The sequence below is a fragment of the Salvia hispanica genome, chromosome 6 (genome assembly GCF_023119035.1).
Source record: "Salvia hispanica cultivar TCC Black 2014 chromosome 6, UniMelb_Shisp_WGS_1.0, whole genome shotgun sequence".
Classification (NCBI taxonomy): domain Eukaryota; kingdom Viridiplantae; phylum Streptophyta; class Magnoliopsida; order Lamiales; family Lamiaceae; genus Salvia; species Salvia hispanica.
The window spans coordinates 24,320,307-24,342,297 of NC_062970.1; the positions used below are offsets into that span (position 1 = coordinate 24,320,307).

At 34.9% G+C, this 21,991-nt stretch overlaps 1 protein-coding gene across 2 annotated transcripts; it reads left to right on the forward strand.

Moving 5' to 3' along the window:
* Positions 1 to 12,060: 12,060 nt before the first annotated feature.
* LOC125195741 lies at positions 12,061 to 14,434 on the forward strand. Of its 2 annotated transcripts, none has more exons than XM_048093931.1 (2): positions 12,061 to 12,335; positions 12,533 to 14,434. In XM_048093931.1, the coding sequence occupies exon 2, from the start codon at positions 12,935 to 12,937 to the stop codon at positions 14,108 to 14,110; it is 1,176 nt and encodes a 391-aa protein (XP_047949888.1). In that variant the 5' UTR covers positions 12,061 to 12,335; positions 12,533 to 12,934; the 3' UTR covers positions 14,111 to 14,434. The 2 variants fall into 2 exon arrangements, with proteins under 2 accessions (XP_047949888.1, XP_047949889.1); XM_048093932.1 differs by having other exon boundaries at positions 12,061 to 12,242.
* The last annotated feature ends 7,557 nt before the right edge of the window (positions 14,435 to 21,991 follow it).

The following is a 21,991-nucleotide window of genomic DNA, read 5'->3' on the forward strand; positions in this document are numbered from 1 at the left end:
GATCAACTAAAAGCAGATAAATCAAGAGGAAGACAACAGAGATAAAGAATCCCAGGGATGTGTGTTCACAGTTATGGTTATACAAAATTCCAACTACAATAACCTAGCACAGTTTATACTTTGAAAGGACGAGTCACCTAGCTTATGCTCATGTGAAACAAACGTTGATTACAAGATTAGGGTTGTCAATCCTAACACGTAACTCCAAAAAGCTCCTAAGACCCTTGAAAAGTCCTCACTCTCAATTAACAGTGCCGTTTTAAGGGAAGCTAACTGTAGTGTCTACTAAGTGAATCTAACTCGCTAGAACTCTGTCACAGTTATGAAGCAAGTTATATTAAATCATACATGATTGTGTCACTCAAGCATGCAGCATCAAAACTACTTAGGGAAGAAACAAAGTAAAAAAAAAACGGATATTAAATAGAAAAAGGAATTTATATAACCAAAGTCGTTACTAACACATCCCTAGAATTCTATGAGTTTAGTTACACATAATTGAATAAGCTAAAAACGTAGATTGAAGGGAAGACAATTTGAACATAAAACTAAAGCAAATAAAACCCGTGGGTTGAATCCTTGTCGTCCTTGATGTTCTTGAAATCCTTCTCCAACTCCTTGCACCAATGAAGTACTCTAGGCCTTGATCTCTATGAAGTATTTTGCAATTAGAAGTTCTCTCTTTTTGATGAAGCTTGAGGCCTTATTTATAGTGAAAAGCCATGCCTTGTTGTAGAAGGAAAAAAATCTCCAAAATATAATAAAACTGGGCGCAAATCTAGGGCTTCTCGGATTCGCCGCCTTTCTCCGGCGAGCTGCCGCACCTTGGCCAGCGGTCGCCGCGTTGAGTCTGTTCCCTCGGCGGCGGACCGCCGCACATCTTCCGGCGGTCGCCGGACGAGACTTCTCTTCCAAGCACATTTTTCTGAGGCGGGCCGCTGCATTGATCTGCCCGCCAGTGCACCGGCGGTCGCCGCACACATCTGCGGCGATCGCCGGTCGCCGTCTGACTCCAGATTCCCAAACTTGGCGTTTTGGCTCCCTTTTTCGACTCATTTATGCACATTTCTCACAAAACACGTCAAAATACCAAAATAGAAAAAATATGCAAATAATGGAGGTGTAGAGTGACTTTGACATAAAAAACGGACCATATAATGGCCTTAAAACAGTGCAAAATCTGAGCGTATCATAGGCCTATGTTTAGGTGTCGGGAGATCTCATCACCAACACTAATCAAAACGGGAAGTGCTTTTGGATACTCCCTCCGTCCACGGAACATAGAGCACATTTGTCATTTTTGGTTGTCCATGAAAAATAGAGCACGATTAAAAAAGGAAAGTTTTGAACAACTTCTCTCTTACTTTTTTCCCTTATCTCTTACTAAGAATAAGGACCCCACATTCCACTAACACTACTTCTCTTTTACTTTTTCCCTTCTCTCTTACTAATAATATGGACCCCACACTCCATTGACACTACTTCTCTCTTACGTTTTTCCCTTCTCTCTTACATTTTTCCCTTCTCTCTTTTACCAATTCCACATTAAAACCCTTGTCATTCACAATGTGTCCTATTTTCCGTGGACGGAGGAAGTATCCCACTTCCCAAAAAATTATATCCGTTTTTCCATACTCATAATTTATTTTATCATTTTTTTACCATAAAATTCACAATTACTCATCTATAAACACCTCCCATTCCATTCCAAAAAATCATACCAAACAACTCTTCTCTCTTAAATTTTCCTACACTCTTTTCAATCAATAGTTTGTTAACATGTCCGATCAACAATCTTCAGACACCATCGACGGTTGGAATCAATGGTTCGGTAGTCCGACATCTACCCCGTCACCAGAAGATCCTCCTACCCAAGGCTTGAGCATTCCAGGTGGCTATCAATCTTACCAGGTAGAAATGCAAAATGCCGTCGAGGGGCAATTTGTGTGGACGCCTAAATGCAGCCCGAGGCAACCGTTGCCCTACTTTTGGAGGATAATACCCCCGACATGCATCACGGGGAGTTCAACGTTCGCACTTCGTACACCCCGACGAAGATGAACAAATTATTCTTGGCATATGTTTAGGTGTCGGGAGATTTCATCACCGACACTAATCAAAACGGGAGGAGCTTTTGGAAGTGCATCGTCACCACCTACAACACCAAACGACCGGAAGGAACTAGAGAACGCAACGTAAGTATGTTCCATAATGCGTTTGGAATGACAAGCGAAGAAATCCAAAAGTTTCAGGGATTTTATCTCGAGGAAATGAGGACGGCCGGTAGCGGCACAAGTGAAGCCGACATCATGACGGGGGGGCATGTTGGCCTAGCAAACGATGACGCACAAACCATTCAAGCATATCACGACGTGGAAGAATATTCGTCATAGACCTAAGTGGTTCGGAGACACTCAATCTACTAGGGTTTGTATACTAAAAGATGCTTTGAGCGTACATGGCCTTATACAGTCAGCTCATGCACGTATAAGAGATAACGCCCACATGCACGTTTTACTAAGAAGGTTAAATTAGTGAATCGTGCTAGGGTTTGTATAATAAAAGATGCTTCAAGCATGCATGCCTTTATACAATCAGCTTGTCCATGTATACAATAAATACCACGTCCACTTATATACCTAATTATGAGAATAAATAATATAATATAAGGGTTTATTTATTGAAATATAAATAAACATGTTACACCCCAACCCTCTTTGACATATATATTGATAATAAGCAGATACTCCCCTTAATTCTCCATTACACAAATATCAAACATATCCTTTAACCAACACATATAATCAGAAATATTATCATAACAGTTTCATTTCCGTATGGATTGAACGTGCCTTCCCCTTTGACAATGAACGGTGGTATATATATATATATATATAGGGGTGCGTTAGGCTCCTTTGCACCCTAAGTGTCCTATTTCCTTCTTAATCTCAGCCCTTGGATCCTTGAATTGGATGGTTGTGATCAATGCATTATTAGTCTATAATATTGCATTATTAGCCGTTGTGCATTATTAGAATGAAAATGTGCATTATTAGTCTATAATGTTGCATTATTAGCCGCTGTGCATTATTAGAATGAAAATGTGCATTATTAAATGACACGTGGCATTAATCTAACCCTCAGATGACAAAATCGTGGGGCTAGGATTAAGAAGGAAAAAAGACAAAAGATATGAAAAGGATTTGAATACATCCCTCTCTCTCTCTCTCTCTCTATATATATATATATATATATAGGGGTATGTTAGGGTCATAACAGCATCTCAGTGTAAAACACAGCACAAATCACAACCCTTGGATCCTTAGATTGGATGGCTGTGATAAGCTACATTATTATACTAAAAATGTACATTATTCGCCGAGGTACATTATTAGAATGGAAATGTACATTATTAGACTAAAATGTTACATTATTATCATATGTACATTATTAGGCTAAAAATCTACATTATTAGATGACACGTGGCATTAATCTGACCGTTAGATCACACGATCCAATGGACTGCAAGTGTTTTAAGTTTTACTCATACTTAGCGTTTTGATATGAATACATCCCTCTATATATATATATTGCAAATTAAGTAGCTTTGTTGAATCAACAACTAGGCTAACTTTATAGGACATTAGGGTGTCTCACTATAGCTAGAATTTTCACATGTAGTCTAACTTCTAATTATATTAAATTGGATAAACTATATTCATTTCCTATAAGATATGCATTTACTTAAATACATAAATAAAATAGTGGCATCCTACAACTACACGTATATATCCAAGAATCTAACTTACACTATATACATACATGTACTACTTTATCTTATATATTCACATGCACATGTGCATATGTATCACTTATAAAAATTAACTTCTTTAATCACTAGTTTACTATCTTACACATACACAATATTATTAATACAAAAACACAAATATAAACATTTATATAATTTCACTTAGGCATGGTGTAAAGTGTTTCGATTTGTAAATGATGTCTGAAATTCTAAATGTATTGACAAAAAGTCTAGTGTACTATTTGTGTTGAGATATTAACCTGAGCTTTTAATTAGTTAGGTGTTCTTTTGATAATTATACTAAACAATAGTGTTCGAGAACTTGAATAGTAAAATTATTTTTATGTGTTTACATGGTGATACATGAGATATTGAATAAAGAATTTTGCGGACAAAATTCTTAAAGGAAGGAAGAATTGTAACATCCCTGACCTAATATGAATATCATTAGATTATGATAATTAACATATATAGAGAAAAGTAATTAAAAAAAAGTTATTTTCTTATATAATAAAGAAGATAGTTATATTCAAATACATAAAGTGAAATGCCAATATAAATATTTATATTTGTGTTTTTGTATTAATAATATTGTGTATGTGTAAAATTTATCTTATATATTCGCATGCACGTGTACATATGTATCACTTATAAAAATTAACTTCTTTAATCACTAGTTTACTATTTTACACATACACAATATTATTAATACAAAAACACAAATATAAATATTTATATTGGCATTTCACTATATGTATTTGAATCACTATATTCTTTATTATATAAGAAAATAACTTTTTTTAATTACTTTCTCTAAATATATTAATTATCATAGTAAAATCATATTTATATTAGGTCAAGGATGTTACAAAACAAGTCCAAGGCTTCTTACTAAGAAGGTTAAAGTAGGGGAAATCTGTTGAATTCTCATGGGTTCTCTAGTAGGGGACTTGACCGGATCAAGTAATAAGAAAAACAAGTTCGCAACATAGATAGACCTCGATACTGATAATTAACACTAGATGTGCCTCCATGGCTCTGTATAGTGTTGCAAGACATGTAAACCAAATACACAAAAGTTATTAAATCTTGAACTAGAAGTGTTTAGTGTTGAATCAACAAAAGTGGTTCATGCTAAGATGAAAATATACATTTCAAAGAGGGGCAAAACAATTAATATAGAGAAAAAAAATTAGAACCATCTCGGAGTTGAGCCCACTGTTCCATTGAAATATGTTCTATTGACATAATATAGAGTTTGATCTAGTGGTACCTACACAAAACAAAAAACACGTAAAGATAAATCGCAACTAATTGCACCAAAAACTTTGTACTACAAATAGTTATACCAACAATAATTCAGTAAATTCAAATGATTTGTAATCCTCTCGGGGCACGCATGAGGTGCTGGAATTGTCGGACAAGAAACACGCAACGTACCTCGTGCTCCAGCATCCTACATTTATATTAAAATGTATATTTAACTAACTTAGTTTCCAAATATATAAATGTATAATTTGTGTACATATCTGTACTTTATGGTTTGTTTTCTTCGTTTTGGCTGAAGTTTTACCCAACTCTTCAATCGTTTTGAACATTTTGCACAATTATTCTTTTTTTAATCCTTTTGATGCTATCATAGATGAGACCATTGAAGAGATACTCACATTGTTAATATTATCTTGGTTTCTTCTGTTGAACGCATTTCCATTACCTTTTTGTATAGATCATACTTTGTTTCTTTCACCAGGAGAAAGTGGATTGATGAACTGAAGCTTTATTAGCCAACCTTATTAGCATTTGACATAGTCTCCGATACCGCTCAGTACTTTGTAATTTAGAATCTTCTTCAACTTCATTGTCTATATAGTCATGTACTACACCAGTTCTAGCTACTATTGTCCACCTCTTAGAATATGGTAATTCTTTGGAATCAACTTCATGTCTAACACATCAAACACTTTCACAGAATGAAAACATATTAATCTAATCATCTCAAACCTTCGACAACTACACGAATCATCTTTGTGTTGGGATTATAGGTCACCCTTCATCCTCCATCCTCCATCATGATCAATTAGTCCTATAACATATTCAAATAATAACCATGTTTCATCTTTATGCTTTACGTATGCCGCCACAAACAAGACAAACTCATTCTGAAATAGATAAAAAACTAATGGAGTATAAATCTTAGAAAGTTGTTGTAACATAGGAGAGCTCTCTAACCTCAATCTGGGTAACTTTCGGCATGCCTCAAATCACACTTTAGTTCACTATGCCGTTTTTCCTACACAACCCGCGCAAAATTCTTGAAAATTTGAGAAATGTTTAATTTTGGCATCGTACAATTATTTATACTAGAATTAACACTCTCACTATGTTGTGTGATTCTCATATCCAACGTGAAGGCTTTTATATTAGGACTGACAATTTTTGGCATGACACGATAACACGACACGAATCTGCACGAAATTAATGGGTATGTGTTAAAGCTTATTGGGTTCGTGTCCTTATTGTGTCGACACTATAACGACACGAAAATTTCATGTCGTGTTCGTGTTACACGTTAAAAAATAATATTAATATATTATTATTGTTGTATTTATTTTAACATTTAAATTAGGTTTAGTCTAATGGAGCACTTAGTACTAGTATAGTGTCGCGTTCGTGTTACACGTTAAGAAATAATATTAATATAGTGTCGTTATTGTGTCGTGCCATATACGTGTTGTTATCGTGTCTTTTTGACCCGAAGTGGTTCGTGTCGTTAATGGGTTTGTGTCGTGTTCGTGTCTGAGGATAGCGGGTCGTGTTCGTCTTTAGATTTTCTTAACGGGTCATGTTCGTGTTTGTTGTTATCGTGTCGTGTCGTTATCGTGTCGATACGATAACGACACAACACGCACGATTTGCCACCCCTATTTTATATATCATATCCATTTTGCCTTCACGCTATATATGTGCTTCAACTATGTGTTGTCTTGAGGATTAAATTGTGTCAATAAGTGGCTCCAAGCTTCCTCAAATCCATACATACATTTCTTAAAATATGTCAAGAAACACGATCCTTCCTTCATAAGGTTTCCTGAATTTTTTATTCCATTTTGCATTAAATACAAAGTGCATATCTTGTGAAATGTTTCTGGCATTACCTCGTGCAAAGCTTTCGCCGTAGCTTGATCCTGGTCGGTGAAGATAGTGAAAGGCCTTTTGTGTTTGTGTGCCTCCAAAAAAGTTTCAAACAACCACTTATATGACGTTGTTTCATCATACAACAGTGACCAAAAATCACATCTCTTCTATGATGATTGAAACCCGAGAATACAATGAGTGGTCTATTATCACGATTTGTACAATATGTGGTATCCAATGACACAACATCACCAAAATATTCATAATCAATCAACATTCTTGCATCTTCCCAAAAAAACATTAGTTATTTGCTCATCCATATCCATTTGGTTTGCATAATAAAATGATAGATTTTTAGACAACTGGTCTTGAAAGTATGTCGTTAGACAACCAACTTCGTCATATACCATGATTCTTTGTCTGTTAAATCGAAGATAATTCGTAGTGTCTAAGATAGTGTGACCAATCTCATCTCTTCCCCGGCTTGTCTAGTCATCAAATGAAAAGATGATTTCTGATTGAGCTAACATCGTCTGCTAAATCAATCTCATGTGCTTGAACTTCTATAATGCGACGTTGAGAAGATAACATATGTACTGTCTCAGGAAGACGGGGGGATGATTATGCTCTTTGTTAAACTCATTTACTATATATATACCATTCACATAGGTTACCCTCAATCTTGCTTTGCAATTTTTTTGAGTCTCAAGTCGAGGATTGAGCATCAAAGAATCCATTTTGTCTTCTTTACGCACATCTTCCTTACATCAAACATATTTGTATAATGTAATCTGACTAGTTTTTTGTTAAAATAATGTTTTCCAACTCAACTTTCCCTCCATTAGACATGCCCAAACTGAACTGAACCGTCGGTTAACCACCGGTTCAGAACCGGAACAGGAACCAGCGAGACGGCTCAGAATCTACCACCAGTTCGCGGTTACCACGGGCCGGTTCAGGTTCAATGAAATGCAAAATCAGAACCTGCGACGTTTCAAATATAATAAAAAAGTTATTTATTATTTATAAAAATTAAATTTTATATTTAAAAATCAATTTTCATAAATAAATAAATGCAAGAATTTCATAATAGCCCATATTTATTTGTTGGACCTATGAATTATGAGAACCATTCTTGGTTGTTTCTCTTTTATAGAGACATTCTTGAATGTTTTATGTTTCACTTTAAATGTGTGACAAAGTATGTTAAGGTATTTTCCTTTATAACTACAAGTTTAGATCTTTCATTCTTTTTCTAATGTGGAATATAAAACTTTCTTATGTCTTCGACTTTTCTTTATTTTTTACATTTTATTATTCACTATTTTTATATTTATTCTTTTCATAATATTTTTTTGAAGACAAATTTCTAGATAATAATAGCATCAACTGGAATAGTTAATTAAATTCGAATGTTGCATGTTGTACATAATTTGTATATTTACAGCACGTGGCCGTGTCCAAATAATTGAATTTGAAAAAAATAACAATTAATATAATTTGTATAATAATGATAAAAACAGACGATTAAAGAAAATACGATTTGTATAGCGATATAATATAATTTATATATATTTATATATTAGTAGTAGACTACTAGTATGTTTTTGTATGATAATTATTGTTTCAACAGTGTAGTATAATTTATATAAATAAAATTATTATTTGAATATATTCTTGATGGATAAGTGTTGGCAATTGAAACTAAAAAATACTCCACATTGGTGTCAATAGAAACATGAAACTAGTATATAAATATCATGGGCCACTCCTCCTATAACCAATTGGTTTTACTATGAAACCCATGGATTCTCTCATGGTATCAGAACGAGTCTCCAATTGTGGGCTAAAATTAACAAACCCCAACAGTATATGTGGGTTGAAACCGAAAAAATGACTGACTCAGCAATATATCTGGGCTTAAAATCCGGGCCAATAGCCCAACCGATCGGAAAAAAAAATTGGACCAATCATCCAAACGATAAAAAAAAATGTCCAACCCCTCCAAGGTTCACCTTGAAGGGTTTGAGGGTGTTGGCTTGAAACTAAAAAATACTAACATATAACTATCCCATATCGGTGTCAAGAGAAACATGAAACTAGTAATAAATCTCGTGGGCCACTCCTTCTATAACCAATTGGTTTTAGGATGGAACTCGTTGATTTCTATTATGAATAAACAATTGTTGAGTAAAATATGATTTGTGTATTGAAAAAAAATACTTTATAACAAGTTATTGATACTATCTTCCCCAAACAGCAGTAACAAACATTTATCTCTCAATTCATGTATGCAACTTTTAATTTCTCAGATTCAATTGAGCGACTTCAGCCCCTTATTACATTAATCTCACTCGATTTAGCCTTCAAAAACACTATTTTTTAAAAAAAAATTCAAAAAATTTACCATTGAGATAAATGAAAAATATTTTTTGGGAAGGGCTTAAGCCCCTCCCTAGCTGTTACTGATTGATAGATTCATACAATTTGTATAATAATTATTCTCTTAATGTTTATTCCATTCGTCTGTCATTAGGAATCTCAATTCGTCTGTCATTAGGAATCTCATTTCTTAGTGGCATGAGTTTTAAAAAATGTTAAGAAATGTGGGTGGAAAAAAGTTAGTGGAATATGAGTCTCACTTTTATATATTAGTTTTAAATGAAATGTGAGTGGAATAAGTTAGCGGAATGTGAGACCCTATTACCATTTACGGTAAAAGTGAATCAGAACTCCTATTTGCGGACGGACAAAAATGAAAAAACGGGACTCCTATTCGCGGATAGATGGGGTATAATAGTATTTATTAGTTAACATATACATAAATTTATACACATAAACGAACCGATAATGATAAAGAAATAATGAATAATACTCAATGAATAATATTTGTTGTTAAATTATAATAATGAAAGTAGGAGATAGAGTACTAATATAGACAAAGAATGATGGAGATTTATCATTAGTTATAAATAATGACTTTTATTTCACATTGAAAGAAAGAGAAACACATCCAAGAATGTGTAGCTATAAAAGAGAACAATCCAATGCATATATTTTTAGAAAAACAATAAACCGCTGGTTTCGAACTGGAATAGGCGAAAACCAACGGTTAGAACCATCGTCGGAATTGGCGGTTTTGGGCCATGAACCGGAACTGTCAAATTCCATGCCGGGCATGTTCAGGTTCATGCTTTTTTTGAACTGTGAACCGCCGGTACTAGTTTAGAACTGACGGTTTTTGAGCAGTGAACATATCCACCCTCCATATTGAAACCAAAACATCCAAGCATCATCTAAACTATCAAATTCCATATCGATTCTAGGCTTGAAATCAGAATTTGAGCACAAATTCATCGTAAGACAATGTTGAAAGCCACTCAAATATAAAGATATAAGATGATATGCAAAGAGAAAATTTTATGCAGATAGAACATCAATAATAATATGTGAGGTTCATTTCTACTACTTTAATTTCAACATAAAATTCTAACTCTTCTAACCTTCTCACTTTTTCTCTAGGAAATAAATGTTGGAAAAGGTATCAACAAGTTCATTCCTTTTAATACTCCCTCCGTCCCATAGAAATATGCTATATACTCCCTCCGTTCCCCATAATTTGTCACTATTTGACCCGGCATGGATTTTAAGAAATTTAATAGAAAGTGGGTTGAAAAGGTTAGTGGGGTGTGAGTCCTACTTTTATATATTAGTTTTATAATAAAATGTGAGTGTGAATGAGTTAGTGGAATATAGGGTCCACTACCAAAAATGGTAAAAGTGAAAGGTGACAAATTTTTAGGGACAGACGAAAATGGAAATAAGTGACAAATTTTCAGGGACGGAGGGAGTATCATTTTTCGTCCGTCCCATGCAAATAGTCTATAGTCATTTATGGCAACCTTTTTCTCCTTCTCTTTTACTACTCCCTCCGTCCCAGAGAAGTTGGCATACTTTGAAAATGGCACGGGATTTTAGGAGGTTTTGTTTTGTATGTTAAATGGAGAGAGAAAATATAATTTTTATATTCATGTGAGAGAGAACTTTTTTCAAAAAGGGAAATGTGACATCTTTTGTGGGACAAACTAAAAAGGAAAGTGTGTCAACTTCTCTGGGACGGAGGGAGTACTATATTATTTATGGGTCCCACTATCTACTATACAATTTCAACTATTTTTTCTCATTCTCTCTTACTTTACCAATTATGCATTTAAAAATGTGTCAATACCAAATGACCTATTTCTACGGGACGAAGAGAGTTTATGGCAAATCAATAACCAACAAAATTGAAATTACATTGATAAAGGAAATCAATACATCGCACAAAGCTTTAGAAATTAAAAAAAAAAAAATGAATCCGAAGAAATACATTCATAAGCAAAAAAATATATACATGAAAGTTATCAGCAAGCAAGCGTGTGAGAAAAAAGTATTTGGGAAGAGATAAAAAGTTTATTTAAATAACCATATTAGCATCTTTTATTTGATAAAGTTTCGAAGATTCACAATTCACAAACAATATCGTATTTCAATCATAGTATCTTTTGTTGTGTTTCAATCGCAACAAAGGATCCTCTCCCAAAGAACTTTGATAAGATAAAAAAATATATATTAAAAAATTTAGGGGTTAATTTTAGAAATGAATTCCGTTAGATGAGGATTTTTTCTTTTTCAGCTTTCTTTTAAAATTGGCACCAAATCCTGTAAGATGAACACAACACAATGAACTTAGTTCTTCCCTCTCAAATTTTATGTGAAAAATATAATGCTTACACCCATGGTTAATAGGTAGAAATATAACAACCCAAATGAGTTATTATTTCCCACCCGCATTTTACAGTAGTCTCTTCTCGCGCGCAAGAATATAAGAGCACGTCACTCAAAACTAACCAATGATAAGGCGCGTAGAATTTACGCATCTCTATCCGCGTGGCACCTAAACCTTCTAAAAGAAGAAGTTTATAATGCCAAACTGTTATTCCTCCAGCCAAATCGAAATACAATATTTTCAGCGCAATGTACAACACCCAACTGTAGTATCCTATGCATCAATGTTTGTACCTCTGCACAAAATTACACAAAAAACATTTTTACTTTTCATAGAGACAGAAATCGAAAGAGAGCGAAGAGAGAGAAAGGGAGTATCGAAGAAGAGAGCGATCAGAGAGGAAAACAAAGAAAAGGGGTCTTCTCAATTTTCTGATTCCGAATCATTCTGCAATAAATTTGAAGAGAGTGAATTGGGGAATGCGAAACAAGAAATTGAAGCAATGTTGGGAGGAGCTTCATGGGTTTCAGAGTAAGTAGTTTAACAGAAAAAAGATTGAAGTGAATTAAGGCTGGAAGTGATTGATATTTTGTGTTGAATCTGAATTTGGGGAGCTTCAATAAGGTCAGCCCATTTGTTTTCTTGCTGGTCTGAACTCAATTTTTTGTGGAAGTTTGAATTTTTATGCTTAGTTGATTAAATTTCTTTGGTTTCAAGATTGAATTTTGAGCGTAAAATCTGAGCTTAAAGTTCAGAATTCAAGCTTGAATCTTTCATTGAGGGAGTGGCATTTTGGTTATTGTTGAATTTGTTTAATACAGGTAGAATTTGTTGGTGGTTTAGTTAGAGTTACATGGAGGTATCTGGATTCTGGAGTCTGGTTCAATAAAGGGTTTGTTTGCAGTGAATTTTGTGGTTGGTGTTGAAGAATTTGAGAATTATCTTGAATTTGGGGTTTTGGAGGGAGACTCATTTTTAATTGGAAGTTTGGGATCTCAGTCAACCCTCAAATTGCAGTAGTGTGTAAAGTTGAAGTCTTGGAGATGATCCACTGCTTTGACAGTTTTAGGGTTGTTTTCAGAGTGATTGGATGTTTCGAATTCGGGTTTTTGGAGATGTAGCAGCAGAAAACCCTAACTCATTGAAGGGGCTGTAGGGTTGTGTGCAAGTGTGTGCTTTTCAGTTATATGGGGTTTTAGTGTATAGAGAGTGAGACTACGGAGATGCAACCGCCACATCACCATTCGCGGATCAATCTTGCTGAATTGAAAGCTCAGTTAGTGAAGAAACTTGGGCCGGAGGGGTCAAAGCAATATTTCTATTTCCTTCATAGGTTCTTGAGTTTGAAACTGAGTAAGGTTGAGTTCAATAAGCTTTGTGTTAGAATTATTAGCCGGGAGAATATTCCACTTCACAATCAGTTCATCCGTTCGATACTGAGAAATGCTTGTAGTGCAAAGACGCCACCGCCAGCCAATCAGAAGGGTGGTGGTGTTTCGAGAGATGGAGCACAACTTGGCGGCAAGGATGCATCTGCTGATGGTTTCCTGCCAAACGGGTCCCACGCCAATGTAGCTCAAGCTTCTGGTTCTCCCGGTTTATTGAATGGAGGTGGTGATATGCTGCTGCTACCTCTCTCGCCTCGGAAGGCCAGGACTGGTATTCGTGACCGGAAGACTGGTGATCGTCGTAGTGCACTTGGACCTAATGGGAAGGCTAGTTTGGTGTTGGAGAACGGGGATTCGAATCCACCTGACATAGGGAGGCCACTGCATTCAGGGAGCGAAAATGAGATCTTTGCTCCAAATGTTGCCAAAATGTCCATTGTTAGGAGATCTTCAGATGTTTCAGCTCCTTCATGTAGCAAAGACCAAACCGAGTTGGTTGTCAGAGACGATGGGAAAGAGGCTTCTACCAGAAGTCCACTTCGAGCTCCCCTTGGGGTTCCGTTTTGTCCGGTTAATGTTGGTAGGGCGCACAGAGCTCTGCCTCTGTCGAGTAGCAGTAGATGTATTGGGTCGTATAAAAACAGTGCTTTGTTGGATAGTCTAACATTAAGGGAACGAATGGGGAAGATTGCTCTGATACAGGGTCTCGAAGAGGTGTCCGTTGATTCTGCCAACATACTGAACCATGGTTTAGACGCATACATGAAAGGATTGATCCGGTCATGCATCGAGCTTGTAGGTTCAAGATCGGGGCATGAGTCAACGAAGAAAAAAACTAACAAACATATGAAGCATATCAACGGTTTAAAACCGGGACATCAAGAAAAAAGAAGTGAATGCCCTATTTCGGTACAGGACTTCAGGGTTGCGATGGAGCTGAATCCTAGAAAACTCGGGGAAGACTGGCCGTTGTTGCTGGAGAAAATATGTACAAATGCATTTGATGAATAGCAGAGAGGTCACATTTGTTGGTTGATTTATAGTTGAGTGAATTGATGGCCTTTGAAGCCACCATCAGCAACCACTGTGATAAGCTGAATGCAAGAATCTGGGGCTGTTGTATAATTAAGTTCAATTTTTTTGTTGTAATTTACAGTGGGATAACAGTTTTGCAGGAATAATTTGTGTAGTTCAGTGGAAACAGAGGTGGGGTTGCTTGCATGATGCAATAGTCATGTGTTTGTACCATCAAATATTGGTTGGGATCTTAATATTAACAATACAGTTTAACCACTTGCTTCCATTCTCTGCTGTAATGAAGTGTTTTTGGCATTGTATTTTAGGGTAATATTCATTTGACAGTTTACTTAATTTGGGGTAGGATTGTAAATGCTTACCTTGATTGATAATGGTACTTTATCATAGATCCAGTTTCCCTGTGTATTTGAGACTTTGAGTTGCCAACAATAACAGAGATACTGCTATTTTTATTGTTACTTCCTTGTTGGGGATCATTTTATTATTTGGAGGTAAGTTTGAGATTTACCAACCATGGAATATTCCTTCTTGTGAATTGTTGTTAGTGATTATGTACTAGAACTGTCTTTATCATTTGCTAAACTTGATTGATATCATTTGAGGTAGTACAATTGATAAATAGTATGGGTGGGTTCGATATCAGGTTTGGGTCGTTATCAAGTCAACCCGATATCGAACCAATGCAATAAGGCCTATTCCGAATTCAAACACGAAATCAAACCAATCCGATAAGGGCTAATCCAAACTCAATATGATATCATTGGCTACTTATTAGACCAAACCGATAAGAACACAATAAGGCTTGATCCAAATTCAATTCATTAACTTCGTGGGTGTTAAAGTTTTCGTGTCATATCACAAGATTTCAACTTACTGCAAACAATACAATTCAAGTTGACACAACACGATAACGACCCGAACCCGATACTACATCGTCGAGAGTTGATGATATTACACGATAATATCTAATAAGTATTACACAAATAAAACATTATATATAACATGATTAAAATTTTATCACAATTTAAATCTAAATAAAAATATACTTCCTTTGTTCCACTAAAAATGAAATATTTTTCATTTTGGATTGTCCCATTAAAATAAAATGTTTTTAAAAATGGAAACATCATTTCTACTTTTTCTTCTCTCTTACTTTATTTTCTTTTCCTGGAAAAAATCGTCGCATATTCCTCTGATTCCTTATAAAAGATATTCAATCTGTTCGAATAGAAATTAAAGAGGGTCACTAGCAGACTTTTTCGAAAAAACTTTATTTATTAACTCACAAAACAATACTCCCTCCGTCCCGCTTTAGCAGTCCCATTGACTTTTCTGCCATCTTTTTATAAAAATGATAAAAAATAGTTAAAGTCGAGAAATGGTAAAGTAAAAGAGACAATAAGGTAGATAAGACTCTTCTCTATATTATTCTCTCTCTTACTTTACTATTTCTCCACTTTAACTATTTTTTATCATTTTTACAAAAAAAGGGCAAAAAAGTCAATGAGACTGTTAAAGCGGGACGGAGGGAGTACTATATAAAATCACATGTCGAAAAACAAATGTGTCATATTTAATGGGACGAGGGAGTATGTTATAAAATAATTAAACTATTAATATTATATTTTAATATTTTCCGAACCCAACTTAAAATCAACATGTTCTCATTGAATCGATCTAATAAGAACCCAAAACCATTATCTTTACACACAGTTTCATGTGTGCTCATTTTCATATCGTTTCGTGAATTGTCAACCCTAATTTAAGGTAATTGCGCCTCTCTACTGGATTTTGCCATTGCCCATGTTTGCAGGTGAGAAAGAGAGATAGTAACATTAGCAAATTTTGAGTTTCATTTTTTTAATTCACCCCACTAATTTTGATAAATTAATATGGCTATTGATTTTCCACATGGTATTTGAAGTCCAGTCCAACTAGTACTATCTTTTACTATGAGAGAATTTTTTCACCGAAAATTCCTTGTAGGATTGCCATATTTACAAATGACTCTCACTGCAATAATGAAGTCATTACAATCCAAAAGTGAATGTGAAGTAAATGCACATTTTTCTGTAGAAGGGATGAGGATGATACCATCATTATTTGTAAGAGCAGCTGCCTGCTTTGCTTTCTATTATTAACTCTGATTCATCGACAACGACGGCGCGGCTTTCCAAGAGAAGTTCCTCCTCTTGCGCTTGCTGTGGTCTGACATCACCTCCGTCTCCGTCTTCTTCAGCATCTCCCACATGATCTGCACATCCTCATACCCGCAAGTCTGAATGTCGTCGTGAAGTTTCAACAGCCCCGCACCTACACAAGAAATGGCATCATCAGTTTGTTGGGTTACAAACCTATACCATAACAAAGGGAAGTTGGAAGCAGTTCATAAGTGTTGGTCAACCCCAATTAGTTTGAGGTCATTACCCAAAAACAAATTAATACAGGCTTGACCCAAAGCGGACAAAATCAATCTAATGTGCAATCGACGGTCCAAACAAATGGTATCATAGCCCAGGTGGGCTAGGCTGGAACGACCCGTGATGATTCTAACAAATGGTATCAGAGCCAAGGTGGGCTAGGCTGGAACGACCCATGTTCGTGTTGACTGCGTTCCTGATGCGAGTTTGTTGGTTACAATACCACATCGGAGAATAGAGTGAAGAGGTTTGTTGGGTTGCAAACCCATACCACATCGGAGAAGAGGTTTGTTGGGTTGCAAACTAGGAAAAGAGAAAAGATGCCCAAAGGCATCTATCTCATCCACAAAGAATCTGATGCTTTGGGTGTTTCCATAACCTGCCTACTAAAACACCAAACCCTGATTCAAATCAGTCAAATTCTAGATCAACGAGTTAATAAACAACATAAATCCGACAAAACCACAAGAAAATAACAGAAAACAAAAGCCAAGAAGAGAGAGAAAAGGAAAGACAAAATTGGTTTAGTTCTTGTCATCTCATCTAATGTTTTCTTTAGTGGAACTAACTAGTGGATGCACTAATCTGCCGCAAGTGGATCCAAATCAAGAAGCTATCCTTTTTCATACTACATTCTAATGACCCATTTGACCAAATAGCTATAAACAATATCATCCTCCTTCGATCTAATTCTCCTTCCCATATTAATGTTTGTTGACAAACAACACCTCTACTTAGTGCTTGTTCCATCAGCTTCCTCTTAAACGAAATGTCGCATCGGAATCTATACACCCAATTAGCAAGAGTCGGTTAGGGTCGGAAACGCCAAAGTCTAGATTCGGAAACAGAGTTTTGGCTAAGGCATCCAATGGTAATTAAAGAAACAAGTAAAAAGACAGAGCAGAGCTCCTTTATTAGTGAATGCAGCAAGGAATCTTCCTATGGTATAGTAAGTGAAGCAAAGATAAGGCTCACATCATTTTGAGAAAGTCTCAGTCTCGTAGATGCTACGCTACACCCCCATGGATTCCATTTTGGTATTTTGCACGCGAGATTACTCAAATCAAAAGACTACTATATCCTTGAACAACAACGAGGATAAAATTCCATAGAGAAGGAAAAGGGGAATATCACCCAAATTTGCCAAGTAAAATATAAATCATGTGTAATTTCTTCATATAAAAATATCAATCGGTCATTTCCATAGAAATAGGCCATATTTCATTTCACGCATAAAGAAATCGCCCTCAACCATAAATGACATATTTCTACCGTATGTAGGGAGTAGTATATTGCAAAAAGCAGTATACCTAAAAAACAATGAAACCCTCCCCTCCTTACACAACGGAAATTCGAATAATACAATCAGAAGTAGAAAATCGCTCCTACCAGAAAAGGGAAAAATATCAAAATGGCTCCTACAATCACTGTGAATAATGAAATTGCAGCTCCAGAGTAGCTTTATAATTAACTAATAATAGTAATTTTGTTGCAAAAACATATTTAAAATTATGGAGTAATACAGAGAGATAGAAGAGAGGGGGGATTTAGACCATGTTTTGGGGATTTGAGGCGGGCGGAGACGGCAAACCAAGCACGCCGTACAGGAAAGATGATTTTTTGCCACCAGTCCATGACCTTAATTTTGAGTGGAGAGAAGGCTCTTAATCCGGCCACAACTATTCGCTTTTCAAGCCACAGGAGTATATTAACAATAACATGCACACAGCCGCAAGAGAGAAAAAGAGGGTGATTGCGTTTGGTTGGGTTTGAGTTAAAAGACTTATTTTAATATACGACTCATCTCACCGACACGTGATCGTTTTTCCCTAATTTTTATTTATGCCATAATCATGCCCTGACACGTGTATCTTATTTCCCATCCCCTTTTCACAATTCGCGAGCCCATTTCCGGTTTTATTTATTCATTTATTAATACTTTAACGCCCTCAATCCCAATTGAATTAGTAAAAAAGTTTTGGACACCGATATTAATAAATTGTATTGAATAAATTAAATAAAAGTAGAATAAAATAGAAAAATAAATAAAAGAGATAAATAGAGAATAAAGTAGATAATGGAATAAAGTAGGAGTAATTGAATGTTATTTTTATCAAAGGAAATGATTCAATTTTATTGGGATGTCTCAAAAAGGAATACGACTCAACTTAGTTGAGACGGAGAGAATATTATTTATGTAAGTATATTGAAAAAAAAACAAAGGTCTCATGATTCGATATTCCCATTAAATATTTTATATTTGATCGGTATAAACTTTAAGAAATTATTTGACTTTGTTAATTAAATAGTACTCCCTCCGTCTCATCGAAGATGACTCACTTTCCTTTTTAGTTTGTCTCAACTAAGATGACCTGTTACTTAAAATGGAAACACATTTATCTCTATTTTATTCTCTCTCTTTTACTTTATTCTCTCCTCTCAACATACAAAATAAATTTGCAAAAAATTTTGTACCGCCCAAGAAAGGGGTCATCTTTCTTGGGACGGAAGGAGTATAACTTAGTGAAATATAAATTTTACTTTTATATATTTCAAACTAAAAATGTGATATATGTTTCAAGAAATAAGGAAAACGACAAAAAAAGTAAATTTACATTTGAAAAGTCGGATAATAATTGAAAACTTAATCATCTTTATTTTGGGACTGGGGCGGTTTTGACCGGAATCTTTTTTAGGGTTTTACCTCAAAACTAGATATTTTTAATTTTAATTTATGGATGAAAATCTTCCTTTTTAAAAGATCTAGTATTTGGTAGTACCACTTTTGTCTTTAATTAAATGTCTCATATTTGATCACAGGTCTTAAGAAATTGTTCAACTTTATGTAAAAAAGTGGATAGAAAAATTAGTGAAAGGTGGGACCTACTTTTATATATTGAATATAATAAAATGTGAATAGAATGAGTTAATGGAATGTAGAGTCCATTTATCGAATATAGTAAAAGTGAAAAATGAGACTTTTATTGACGGACAGACGAAAAAGGAAAAATGGGTCATTTAATGGCGGGCGGAGGGAGTAGTACTCTTTTCATTCCAATTAAGTTGACACGTATTCTTTTTAAGAACATCCTGATTTCCAATAAAGTTGAGTCATTTCATATAAAAATTATTATTTTTACTTTATTTTGTTATGCATTTTACTCTTTCTTACATCTCCTATTTTTCTTTTCTCGTATTTTACTTTATTTTTATTTAATTTATTCAATACAATTTCTTAATCTCCGTACTCAAAAGTTTTGTCACAATTCAGTTGGGAAAGAATGAGTACTTGTTTGCTTTCTCTTATCTGTTATGACATTAATAGTAGTGCTCTTAAAACCCATCCCAAAATCCGTCATAAATAATTTTTTATTATGTCAAGTCAGCATTTTAAATTCCGGATCTAACATCTAAATAGCGCTAGCTCCAAATACTGCCCCAAAATCCGCCCGAACTTATTTAACCATTTTCACCTTTTTTGTGTTAATTATTGTATTATCAAATAAAATATAATAGTAAAATAACATGAATTAAATGTAACACTAAAACATACTCCGTACTTAATTTTTCAAAAAAAAATTACTATCCGTTCCTTGCTAAATGATTCATATTCCTTTTCGGGATATCCCAAGATAAACGAGTCATTTCATTTTTTGACATTCTCTCTCTAACTTTTTCTTCTCTACTTTATTCTTTGTCTTACTTTATTCTCCTCTACTTAACTAGCAAAACTCCATTTTTTAAAATCTTGTGCCAAAAAGAAATGTCTCACTTAATGAGGGACAGAATGAAGGCGTACAAAGGTAAAAAAACACATGGAACATTAAAAAAGAGTACTTCCTCAATCCCAACTAAGTTGAGTCAAAACTTTTAGATGCATAGACTAAGAATTTGTGTTGAAAAGTACTTCATTCGTTCCATAGTAGTGGAGTCATTTTGTCATTTTATTACGTTCCATAGTAGAAGAGTCATTTATCTCTTTAGTAAAAGTCAACACATTTCTTTTCACTTACTTTACTCTCTCTTACTTTATTCTCTCTTCATCTTTCAACCTTTTTTATTTCTTACTTTATTTTTCCTTTACTTACCCCCCACCTAACACAATTTATCTCAATCTTTGGGCCGAAAAGAAATGCATCCACTGCTATGGAACGAAGGGAGTAGGAGATAAGAATAAAGTATGAAAGATATAGAGAGAGTAAAACAAGTGATAAAACAAAATAAGAGTGATTGAATGTTTTATTTTTTTGTAAAAAAGAAATGACTCGGTTTAATTGAAACATTCTAAAAAAGGAATATAATTCAATTTAGTTAAAACAGATAGAGGAACAAAGCAGATCAATTGTAAATGTAACAGCCCGCCCTCCTAGGGTACAATAAATGCGGCGGCTGCTACCCAAAACCGACTCCAAAGAAGTAAACATAGGCTAGGGTTTCATTTAAAGAGTATTGACCAAAAGAATTGATAGAGATATCAGAGTATTAAAAGCAACAACTTAACCTAGAAGATTAAAGGAAGAAAAATATCATAAATGGCAATCAAAATATCTAGTGAGCACGGCTCATTATCCCAGACGAAATCACAAGAAATGACTAAGGCTTCAAACCGAAGGCAAGATGCAGATATTCCAAAAAGACATTCTAAAGTATATCAAAAATTCAGCGGAAAACGACCAAGAGAAAGTATAGCTATGTATGAAGACACAACTACGCTTGAAGTTCAACATATCCTTTTTAATTCATTAATCTGCTCAACACCCGCCACCACTCGTCGTCATTCAACCTGCACATAAGGAAAACACATGCAGGGCTGAGTATTTTGAAATACTCAGTGAGCTCGTTGCCAAAACATTTTATAAGTTATGTCACCCTTACCAAGTGAACTCGAGTTTTAAACAGTTATAAAAAGGAATATCACGAGTATCACAAAATATATTTTCATAGACTGGCCAGTCAAAATAACCTCCCATTTTCTCATCAAATTAACAATCATTCCATGGTGCGACGAAAGTGTGGCCACACTTTTCGCCCACGAGACCGGCCGACTAGCAAGGACGGCTCTCGATCCCATTGTGTACACAGCCTGGTAGGGCTTGCGGCCCATACTCAGACCCGAATTCGTATAAGCATATCCAACAATCACATTAAAACAAACATAAGCATGGCATAACAGTTAAACCACCCTTATAACACCGAATAACATTTTGACAAAATAAAAGAGAGTTTTAAGAGTAAAGCCCACCTCGATTGCTTAGTTTTCAAGTAGTTTCGCTTTTCCGTTATCCGGCTTCGCAACCAAAGTTTCACCTTTTAATCACATAGGCACATATCACAAATTAGGTTCAATACTACTTTTACTCATGCATGTCTCATTACTTTTCCCTCTTCCCAACGATTTATCTTATCATTACTAATTAATCAAGATCATGTTTAT